General features: G+C 39.7%; 1 protein-coding gene across 1 annotated transcript in view; it reads right to left on the reverse strand.

The window, feature by feature from the left end:
• Positions 1 to 12,490, reverse strand: part of LOC126092652 (dynein axonemal heavy chain 1-like) — an 894,951-nt gene that overhangs the window by 582,146 nt on the left and 300,315 nt on the right. Inside the window, exon 25 of the mRNA XM_049908374.1 lies at positions 3,978 to 4,331. Coding sequence (XP_049764331.1) covers positions 3,978 to 4,331 — 354 coding nt within the window. The remainder of the gene's footprint in view (positions 1 to 3,977; positions 4,332 to 12,490) is intronic.

A 12,490-nucleotide genomic window follows, 5' to 3' on the forward strand; every position in this document is an offset into this window, starting at 1 on the left:
TATCCACAACCCAACATGGCTTCCGGAAAGGCCGATCAACAGATACAGCAATATATGAATTTCTGGGTGAAGTACTCGAAAAAATTGATAGTGGACCAAAAGTAACTGGCATATGCCTTGATCTGTCTAAGGCTTTATACATCATAGACCACACTGTATTGCTGCAGAAGTTTGAAAGAATTGGTATCAGAGGTATGCCTAACAGCTGGCTTAGATCATATCATACTGACCGCAAGAAGTAGTAGAAATACATTTTCACAAAGAAAATAAATCAACACGACACTATTCTGATTATAAAGCAGTAAAATATGGAGTACCGCAGGGCTCAGTACTGAGCCCCATCCTATTTTTAATATATATAAATGACCTAACATCAACCAACCAGTACCATAGCACTATCCAGATTGCAGATGACACAAGCATATTAGTCAGTGGGAAGACTGCAGAGATACTACAGACAAGACTGTCTGAGGCATTAACAAATGTTGTAAACTGGTTCAACCAAAACAAACTAATAATAAATAAAAGTAAAACAGTAGCATTAAATTTTCATAATGTCAAGAGAAACATTGAAGAGGATATAAGATATTGCAAGTGTGCCTAATACAAAATTTCTGGGGGTCTGGCTACAGGATAATCTTAGATGGGAAACTCACATTGACAACATATTAAAGAAGCTAAGTACCATGTGTTATTTAATGAGAGTGCTAGAAAACTGCTGTCATAAGGACTGTCTGATGACAGTTTACTATTCTAATATACATTCTGTCCTAAAATATGAAATCACTTTTTGGGGTAACTCGCCATCCTGCCTAAAACTCTTCAGGATGCAAAAAAGAATAGTGAGAATCATGGCTGGAATAAAAAGGAACAAACCATGTAGACCATTGTTTAAAAGGATGGGGATTCTTTCCCTTCCATGTATTTTCCTATTTGAAAGCGCAATGTTCATAAAGAAATATACAATAACAAATCCTAGTATCTTCCCCAAAAATGAAAATGTTCATCGACAGAAAACTGACTTTCATGTACTCCATACAAAAACCAGTTTGTGCCAAAAAGGAACACACCATGGAAAAATTATCTACAATAAATTGCCAAGAGAAATTAAAGTAAAGACTGATGTAAAAAATTTTAAAGCAGCATTAAAAGAATATCTGTTGACACATTGCTTTTATAGTGTGAAAGAGTTCCTCCAAAATCCTCGAGAGTCTAAGTGATGATTATGCAAATACTGTAACCATTAATATTGGCCTATAAATACATTCAGATGTAATTCTCAAGTTTCAAATGGGGTTCAAGTAAAAGTTGTATACCGACTTGCCCAGTATATGAAGTAAAATTCTATGAATGTAATTCTCTAGTGTACATGTCAATTCATAGTGTAGAAGAGTTCCTCAAAAATCCTCGAGAGTCTAAGTGAGGATCATGCAAATACTGTAATCGTTAATATTGGCTTATACATGAATTCAGTTGTAAACTTCAAGTTTCTAATGTGCTTTAATTATAACTTACACATTGACTTGCCCAGTATATGAAGTGCTGTAAAATTTTGTGAACATAATTTTCTAGTTTCTAAAGTGTTTTAATTGTAAGATATACTTTGACCTGTCCAATATCTGATGTGCTGTACTGTACATGTAAGATTTACTGGACCAATAAATACAATATAATACAATGGGAAAAGCGTATGGTATATTTGTCGTAGTAGACAAGAAACTCAAATCCACCAAGACGTTAACTGAAGCTACATGTGAGATTGTTCATGCAAGAACAAGTCATTGAGGGTGAGCATCAACTTATAACTGGCTTCTTCTATCAGCTGCCAGACTCATCCCCAGATGTAACAGAAAAATTTCGATAAACTCCGAGTTCACTAGTATGTAAGTTCCCAATCACACTAAATCTTCAGATGAGAATTTAGTCATCCAATAAAAAATTGGGATAATTACAATTTTGTTAGTGGTGGGGATGTGAAACACTTCTAAATGCCTTTTATGAAAACCATCATGAAATGATGTAAATATATTGGATCTAATGGCAAGGAATAGACCAAACCACTTTGAGAACGTTCACATCAAAATTAGTATCAGTGACCACGAGGCAGTTGTAACAAAATGAATACGACAGTATTAAATGCAACTAAAACATGTAGAAAGATTTATATAAACAGAAAACTAGATAAGGAGGCAGTAACAATGTGACTCAGTGAGGGGTGTTTCAAATTCTGGTCTGAACAGGAGCATGTATGAGACTTACTGCCCTATCCTCGCTTAATCCTGTCCTGCTTTACATATGCGCATCTTATTTCTGTAATGTAGCTGGCATATCCTGTACTGCTATAATGAAAGTGTAAAAGAATAGACAATCACGCACTGGTTCGATGTATATCTAGTACAACAGTTCATGATGGATGGACCCTTCAATGGTATACAACCTCATAATCACACTTCTAAAGAAACAGATATTACTGCATAATAGCTATAGAAACAAAGCATAGGACTATAGGTAAAGACACACTGAACGAAACTCATTTAGCTATCAAAAGCCAAATGCATGAAACTGCCAACTACTACTGCAGTGATTTCTCACAATACTTGAAAAATTATGGCAACAAAGTTAGTGTCCAGGCACTCATAGGTGAGGCAGGAAGCAAAATTGAAAGTAACAATTCAAAAGCAGAAATGATGACCTCATTAGTCAAATGTTATTTTACAAAGGAAAACCATGCAGGATTGCCCCAATTTAATTTTCACACCAGAAGAAAAAATCAGTGATGTAGTATCAGTGGCACTGAAAAACAGCTGAAATCGTTAAAACTGAACAAAGCTACAGGGCCCAAAAGGATGCCCACCAACACCAAGAGCGAGAGGTTGCCCTGAAACTCCGTGTGCTCCTCCATGCTCTTTGACAAGGCTGTTGTCAGTTTGATGACTTGTTATAGTGGATGTCTTTAGCCATCATTTCCAAAGATTTTCATTCAAAATTTAAGCAGTGGCTGGGCTCAATCCTGGGATACAGGACGTTTTAGTTACGACTCAAATGCGCTACCCATACACCAATTATCACTTTGGTTCAGTCTTAGGCAAATGATGTGGCAAACTTTGGTTCATCGGTAGAATACTAGGCAAATCCAAAAAAATCTATAAAGGACACTGCTCACAAAACACTTGTGCTGAGGGACTGATGACCTCAGCAGTTTGGTCCCATAGGAACTTACCATCACCACTCGTGCAGCGCATCTTTGAATCCTGCTCAAGTGTGTGGGACCCATACGATATAGAACTAAGAGGATATACCGAATGTATATGAACAAGGGTCACAAGAATGGTCAAATGAAGATACTAAATGGACTGAAAATAGTTTCAAACTATCAAATCAAAACCAATTTAGTGTGTTTCAAGAACCATCTTTAAGTGATTATCCCAGGAACCACTACAACCACCTACCTACCTGTATTATTCCCATAGGGATTGCAGAAACAAGATTACAATAATTACAGCACACACAGAGGCACTGAAGCAATCACTCTTCCTATGTCCCATATGTGAATGGAACAGAAAAATGAACTAACTGGTACAAAGGGAAGGACCCTTTGCCATGCACTTCACAGTGATTTGCAAAGTATGGATGTGGATGTAGAATTAGAACTAGGCTTTATACGTGTATCAACTCATAAGGAGATGCAGAAGATTCTGCAAGCCCTTTCTGGCATGTGCGGAGAGTGTCCAGCATCTCCAGAAAATGTACAAAATCAAAACTAATATCACTGTAATCAAGATAGGACCAAATGAAAGCTTTCAGAACTGTGTTATGTACAACTTGCCTTCTCCAATATCTTACCACATAGTTCTTTACTGCCACGAGGATCATCACTTCAAGATCTTTCAGCCTCATTCCAATTTTCATGAGTATAATGCAAGAGAAATGGATAAAAACAAATAAAATAAAATGTTTTCTAGTCTTACAGAACATACCTCAAACATCATTGTTTGAGACTCCTGCAGTTTAATAATCTCTCCACTTGTTAGGCAGAGCTTTTTATTGTCATCCAGGACAGTGTTCATATTTTCAATCCATACAGCATCAACTGGACCATCAAACACATACCAGCGTTTGTCATCATCTTCAGCTGATGCTCCACCACGTACTAGACTTGCCAGTATGCCATCTGTCCATTCGTGAGTGAGGGCATCAAACTCACCATATAACTGTCCAAGTGTGATGGACTTCGGGTTTAGCACATACGTATGGACCTTTTCAAATGGTAACCCACTTGGAGACGGTTTCCCTTTCAAGCTTGTTAGAGCATGGGCTAGGACTTCATAGCACTGTAATAAAGTAATTATACATATAATGAACCAGTATAAATAATGCCAACAGTGAACTAACAAGGAAAATAAAATTAATTCATAATTTTTACTTTTTTATCCCCATAATAATTCCAGTCCCAAAGAAAGCAGGTGTTGACAGATGTGAAAATTACCGAACTATCAGTTTACCGTATTTACTCGAATCTAAGCCGCACTTTTTTTTTCCGGTTTTTGTAATCCAAAAAACCGCCTGCGGCTTAGAATCGAGTGCAAAGCAAGCGGAAGTTCTGAAAAATGTTGGTAGGTGCCGCCACAACTAACTTCTGCCATCGAATATATGTAGCGCTACACAAGCATGCTTTGTGGGCATAAAGATAAATACTGGCGCCAAAACCTTTTTTTTTCCTTCGCCCCGAGTTTCGACCACTGCATTTTCATACATTGTCCAACGAAGTAAACAAGTTCCATATTGTTCATCTTCGAATGTAGCAGAATTTCAATGTACTACGAAAATCCGACTGGCAAGACTGTTAGGGATGTTTGTCAATATGGCCAACTCTACGTTCCGAGTTTTTTCCTACCCGTGAGAAGAGATGGTTGCTAATAGGAACCTGATGAAATGTGAATCACATGCAGTATTCTCTTCACCATAAGAATAATACAAAAATAAACATTTTGCCATGTATTCTTTCGTGTTTGCTGCTCTCATTTAAATCCTGTCTGCCTAATAAACTACGAAACTGGAGTGAAACAACAGCAAATGCGGAAGAATATACGTATCGTGTCATGTTTATATTCGTATTATTCTTATGCCTAATAGTGATATAGTCATAAATGAAGCACGGCAACTGACTAGATTTTAAATGTAAGATGACTAATTTCTGTGCATAATTTGATGTACTAAAGAAGCGGCCGCAAAGATTTTCAAACGGAGAAAAATTTGCGCCTAACTCTCGTTCAGAACATGTTCTATCATACGCAGTCTATTATTTAGTTCTTGTTGATCATTATCAAACAAAGCAGCAGTGTAAGTAACAACAAACTGCAGTCTCTTGCCATTGTTTCGCTAATGAGACGATTCCTCTCTTTCTTTCTTTTTTTTTTAAAGCGGCGGTAGCGCGCACAAAAGCAAGCCATGCCGCGAGCGGCGACAGGCTGTACACACGCACTATCAGAATGCGACAAACAATGCATGACACAGTACAGTAATGCATTTTCAGCTTAGAGTGACTTAAACACCTATAACAAAGAAAACGGCACTTATCAGATCAAAGCAAAATAAGCAATCGATTCAAACCAGACGAAGCACGTGAAAAAGGAGGGATACCCGTATAAATACAGACGGAGCTCCTGACACATAGCTATGGCTACCTGGTAAAGCTTAACTGCTAAGCTAACGACTCAAACCAAACTACTGTAGCTGTAGCGTCTTTCATTCGACCTAAATTGTGTCTCGTATTACAATGGACCAACTTTGTTTCGATTTGGAGGTGCAGCCTAAAACTTTTCTCTCCCCTTGAATTTCGAGTCTCAAATTTCAGTTGCGGCTTAGATTCGGGAAATATTTTTTTTCCTTTATTTTGAGTCTCATTTTTCAGGTGTGGCTTAGATTCGAGTAAATACGGTAATAAGTCACAGCTGCAAAATACTAACGCTAATTCTTTACAGACGAATGGAAAAACTAGTACAAGCCAACCTCGGGGAAGATCAGTTTGGATTCCGTAGAAATGTTGGGACACGTGAGGCAATACTGACCCTACGACTTATCTTAGAAAATAGATTAAGGAAGGGCAAACCTACGTTTCTAGCATTTGTAGACTTAAAGAAAGCTTTTGACAATGTTGACTGGAATACTCTCTTTCAAATTCTGAAGGTGGCAGGGGTAAAATACACGGAGCGAAAGGCTATTTACAATTTGTACAGAAACCAGATGGCAGTTATAAGAGTCGAGAGACATGAAAAGGAAGCAGTGGTTGGGGAGGGAGTGAGACAGGGTTGTAGTCTCTCCCCGATGTTATTCAATCTCTATATTGAGCAAGCAGTGAAGGAAACAAAAGAAAAATTTGGAGTAGGTATTGAATCCATGGAGAAGAAATAAAAACTTTGAGGTTCGCCGATGACATTGTAATTCTGTCAGAGACAGCAAAGGACATGGAAGAGCAGTGGAATGGAATGGATAGTGTCTTGAAAGGAGGATATGAGATGAACACAAACAAAAGCAAAACGAGGATAATGGAATGTAGTCGTATTAAGTAGGGTGATGCTGAGGGAATTAGATTAGGAAATGAGACACTTAAAGTAGTAAAGGAGTTTTGCTATTTGGGGAGCAAAATAACTGATGATGGTTGAAGTAGAGAGGATATAAAATGTAGACTGGCAATGGGAAGGAAAGTGTTTCTGAAGAAGAAACATTTGTTAACATCGAGTATAGATTTAAATGTCAGGAAGTCATTTATGAAAGTATTTGTATGGAGTGTAGCCATGTATGGAAGTGAAACATGGATGATAAATAGTTTGGACAAGAAGAGAATAGAAGCTTTTGAAATGTGGTGCTACAGGAGAATGCCGAAGATTAGAAAGGTAGATCACATAACTAATGAGGAGGTATTGAATAGAATTGGGGAGAAGAGAAGTTTGTGGCACAACTTGACTAGAAGAAGGGATCGGTTGGTAGGACATGTTCTGAGGCATCAAGGGATCACCAATTTAGTATTGGAGGGCAGCTTGGAGGGTAAAAATCGTAGAGGGAGACCAAGAGATGAATACACTAAGCAGATTCAGAAGGATGTAGGTTGCAGTAGGTACTGGGAGATGAAGAAGCTTGCACAGGATAGAGTAGCACGGAGAGCTGAATCAAACCAGTCTGAGGACTGAAGACCACAACAACAACATCCCCATACAATCAAATTTGCATGTAAAATATGTATGAATGAGATACATTTAGAAGGTTGCACTGAATATAACAAACATTCAAATTTTGGATATACTCAGATTCTTATTCTTCTTTGCTGGATACTTATCTCCTGATACTAAGAATGGCACTGCAATAAAATGTAACATATTTAAAAAAAGTGTTGTGACTCGCCGATCTTTCAAAGTGCCGCCGCGCAGTTACGCGCGTCCTCTACATGCGGTGCTGTCTGCCAGTCATGCAGCAGCAGCGCCACCTAAGCGGCCAGCCAGCCAGCGGCCACTAGACTCGGACTCAGTTATGATTTGACTGTTAAAGTGTACACACGTCTTACTCTGTTCACTTGATCTGTGACTTTCGTGTATTGCGTCTTTTCCTTGAAATATATTTGTTCAACTTGAAGTTGTAACAAAAAGGTTTACCAGTTTATTAAACTGGATGTTCTTCTGTTAACAATACATTAAAAGTGAGCAAACTATTAAAGAAATCAAATTAACTAAACATTAATTGGTTGGTTCTTATGGAACTTCATATCATGAACAGTTGTTCAACTACAGATACCTGCTATACTGGAAGACACAATGGTGAATGGAATATCATGTACAGTGAAGGAGGAGAGGGGAGGAATAAAAGGAAAGGGAAGGGACTATTGATATCAGCTGCATCGGGACTTTGAGCAGCATCAGCGGTGCCGAGTGAAAATGTGTGCCAGACCAACAATCGAACCCAGAATCTCCTTCTCACTAGGCAGTCGGGTTAACTACTGCGCCACCCAGACACAGAGTTTATTGCAAGTGTGCGGACTATGTCGGCACTCTTCTCAACCAACACACATTTGCACCCAGTGAAACATACTTGTAATCCACATCTATGTCCTCCATGCTCACTACTTGAAGATTTCCACAGCAGGTCAGACATAACTGTGCATCCACACTGAATGTGGTGGATTCATTGCCTCTTGAGGTGAGTCAACTATATGTATAGAATAGTATGGCATGTCACATGAACAAGATGTTATGAGACTAGGTACTGATTGGCAGCCTATGGCACCTGACATGACAGCTGTTATGCACTAGGGTAGAGAAGGGAAGTGAAGTGTTTGTGAAGTGTGTGTACATGCAATGTCATGTGGTGTAACCGATGAATCACGGCTGTCAAGGTAGTTCTACACTGGCTGCTAAAGATGCTGTGTTTCATGTGTAATAACTGAATCATAGCTTCTGTGCCCAGCCCCTGGGGTGCTGGTTTCTACTTTTCACTTGTGCTTGTGGCTTCCCCATATGCAATATTTATTCCTTTGTTATGTTCCATGTTTGTTGATGTTTTATGTTCTACACTGTTGGTTAGTTTTACAGTTCAATTACCCTCCTGCTCTCACTGAATAAAGAGTTTCCCACTAAGTGTAATCTTTTTGCATCAGATTAATCAGTATTGTTAAGTCAATCAGTTTGAATTACCCGACAAGTTGTGATCCAACATGATCTGTGAGCTGAAGGAAATGACCTATAGCCATTTTTTCTATTGAGCTCAGGAGCTAACTGAAGAATGCCCCATATCAAGACTAGGGGTCTATTTGCTGCAATTTTGGTCCAATAGCCCCTTCTTATGGTTCATGCAGGTGGAAGCAAGTTTTTGTTGTGCTGGAATTATGGACAAACCATGAAGTCTGCATTTGTTGTAAATCAGCTGGACCACCGTTTCGTGGCCGAGGTGCAAGACATGACCACTGCACCCCTGGTGGCGGATTCTTACAAAAAATTCAAGGCAGACGTAATACAGAGAGTTGCTGCTTTGCAGGAAGATCAAATTCACCAAGTTCTTATGCAATAAGACACTGATGATCATAGGTCACCACAATATCTTAGGCATCTGCACAGTAAAGTGGACACAGTCACCATTCCAGACAACTTATTGTGTACACAGTGGAGCAGTAGATTATCACCAGAAATTGAAGCAATATTGGCATCATGAAGTAGCATGCCATTGGATGCCATGGTGGAGATGGCAGACTGCAAACAGGAAGCAATCACACCTGCCCAGATTAGCGTGGTCACAGCAAAAAGCAGCAGTATAACAGCCTCAGCTAAGGTCAAGCACACAAATCACGACTTGGTCACAGCAAAGGTAAACATGTTATACATGCAGGTCAGTGCATTATTATCACAATTCAGCACTGGACACAACAGAAGCAGAGTGCATTAGGGTAGACATTCAAGGAGCCAGTCTCTGAGCAACACTACATCTTCGAAGGTGACTAGTCTCTCTGTTGATATCAGTGCAGATTTGGCGAGAATGTGCAAAAATGTACATCACAGTGCTTCTACCTAAATGCCAGTGGTGGTTGATTGTAGGCGTAATAACTGATTGCCCAACACTATCCAGGAACCATTTCATCAGTAACAGAGGTTCTGGCCTGAAATTTCTCATAGATACTGGTTCGGACCTCAGTATCTGTTATGGTCTTCATTGCATCATTGTACACATCCAACTCCCTTCTAACATCTGCCAATAATTCGACTATTGCAACCTATGTAACCCAGCGAACAGAGCTAAACTTAGGACTACATCATCTGTTCACATGGAATTTCACTGTTGCAGAGATCACAGAAGCGATCATTGGTGAACATCTACTTGCACATTAAGACATGTTGAACACCTGATTGGTGGACAGCATTACTGGTTTAACTGTCACCGGTTTTCATCGTAGATCAACCAACCACACTGCAAAGCTTGTCCAGGCACTGAAGATGAATATGAAATTTGACCAGGCCAGCCAAAGCAACTAAACAGTTTCAGTACAATATGGTGCTCACATCAAGACAACGGATTGACCACCAGTGTTGTGTCAACCTGGGTGTTTAGCACTAGACTGTCTTGCAATCATGAAAGCTGAATGCAAGAGGGCATTATTAGACAGTCGTACAGTCTGTGGTACTCTGCCTAACATTTGGTGCCAAAAAAAGGTGAGTCTCGGTGCCTTTGCAGAAATTATCATGCACTGAATATGAGAACAGCGGCTGATCGATATTCTGGGTCATTACTAAAAGATTACATCTACACATTACATGGGGTGGTAATATTCAGTGTCTCGACTGTCGTAAGGCCTACACTCAGAAACTTGTGGCTAAAGAGAAAAATCCAAAGACCACAACGATAATACTACTCAGCCTGTTTGAGATCATGTGTATGACCTTCACATAGCAAAACATAGCCCAGATGTGGCAAAGATTCACACTGACTCTGTCCTTCAAGGTCTCCTTTTCGATTTTGTGTACCTGGATGATAAGCTCATGTTCTCGGAGACTGAGGAACAACACCAATAAAATCTACAAGAGGTGTTCAAGCATTTGGAGAATTATAGAGTCGAGTTGAATGTTGCCAAGAGTGTTTTTGAACAATCTGAAGTGATCATCTTTGGACATAGTATCTCTGCTGCAGGCTCCCTATCTTCTGACAAACAAGATTGGTGGGATTTTGCAGTTACCTAAGCCAACCAATCACGGAATTGCATCGCTTCTTTGTTATTTTAAATTGTTATTATCAACACCTGCCTCACGCAGCAGAATTGCAGGAACCACTGAATGCGGTGCTGTCTGGTCCTAAGGCAAGGGGCCACTCTGCAGCACAGTGAACTGAGGCTATGTGTGTGCAGCATGGCTGCCACACCACTAAATCATTCTAAGCTCGATGCATCTCTTGCATAGATAGTGGATGCAAGCCAGATGGCTGTCAGCAAGGTGCTTCAGCAGTGGTCAGGTGGTTCATGGCAGTCACTGGTAAAATTTAACGAAAACTGCACCATCTCTGAGCAAGTGGAGTGCCTATGACAGCAAGCTTCTGAAGCAGTGAAATACTTGTGTCCTCATGCCCCAGTGCTAGTGTTCACAATATTCACAGACCATAACCTTTTTGTATTGAGGAGAAACAGTGACAACTGTAACATTGTGGCTGACTGTTTTTCATGCATCAGAAGTGTGATGAGTCCTATCAACTTCTCTGCACTGAATTGAGTGCAGCAAGAAGATAAAGAGCTCCCAAAGTCTATCGACAATGAGGCATCGGCATTACAATTGCAGCTCATTGACAGTCTGGGAGCAGATGTCAAGCTCTACTGTGATGTCTCTTGCGGAAAACCTCAACCCTTTCATCCACCAGCATTAGGAACAAAAACTTTCGATAGCACACATAACTTGCACCATCCAGAAGTACATCCCACTTTTCTATTGGTCTCCCAAACATTTCAAGTAGCCAGGCACAGAAAACGACTGTCGAGAATGGACAAGAACATGTTTTCAATGCCAAAGGTGTAAAGTGTCTCACCATATAAATATCCCTACCGATGACTTTCCAGACACAACTGTATGTTTTCTCCACATACATCTAGACGTTGTAGGGCCACTTGCTCATCAAACAGTTGACGCTAACTTTCCATAGTAATTGATCTTTTTACTGGCTGGACACAGGCAGTGCCAACTGATATTACCACTGAAATGTCAAGCTTCTACCCTTGTGTCAGCACAGTTAGCGAGATTTGGATGCCCAGCACTTCACTATCGACTGTGGACAGCAGTTTGATTTGGACCTATTTGCACAGTTTGTCAAGTTTTCAGGCTGTAATTTAAATCATCAGATGATCAATTCCAATTACAAAATGATCTAGAGAGAATTTCTGTATGGTGTGAAAAGTGGCAATTGGCATTAAAACAAAGAAAAGTGTGAGGTCATCCACATGGGTACTAAAAGAAATCAGATAAATTTTGGGTATACGATAAATCGCACAAATTTAAAGGCTGTCAATTCGACTAAATACCTAGGAATTACAATTACAAGCAACTTAAATTGGAAAAACCACATAGATAATATTGTGGGGAAGGCAAAACAAAGACTGCACTTTGTTGGCAGACAACGTAGAAGATGCGACAAACCAACTAAAGAGACAGCCTACATTACACTTGTCCATTCTCTGTTGGAATATTGCTGTACGGTGTGGGATCCTTACCAGGTAGGATTGACAGAGGACATCGAAAGAATGCAAAGAGGGGCAAGCCCGTTTCGCGTTATCGCGCAATAGGGGTAAGAGTGTCACTGATATGAAATGCGAGTTGGGGGTGGTGGTAACTGAAACAAAGGTGGTTTTATTTGCGGCAACATCTATTTACGAAATTTCAATCACCAACTTTCTCTTCCAGATGATCATCATAATAAAATAAGAGAAATCAGAGCTCGAATGGAAAGATTTAGGTGTTCCTTTTTCCCATGCGCCATT

The sequence above is a fragment of the Schistocerca cancellata genome, chromosome 7 (genome assembly GCF_023864275.1).
Source record: "Schistocerca cancellata isolate TAMUIC-IGC-003103 chromosome 7, iqSchCanc2.1, whole genome shotgun sequence".
Taxonomy (NCBI): domain Eukaryota; kingdom Metazoa; phylum Arthropoda; class Insecta; order Orthoptera; family Acrididae; genus Schistocerca; species Schistocerca cancellata.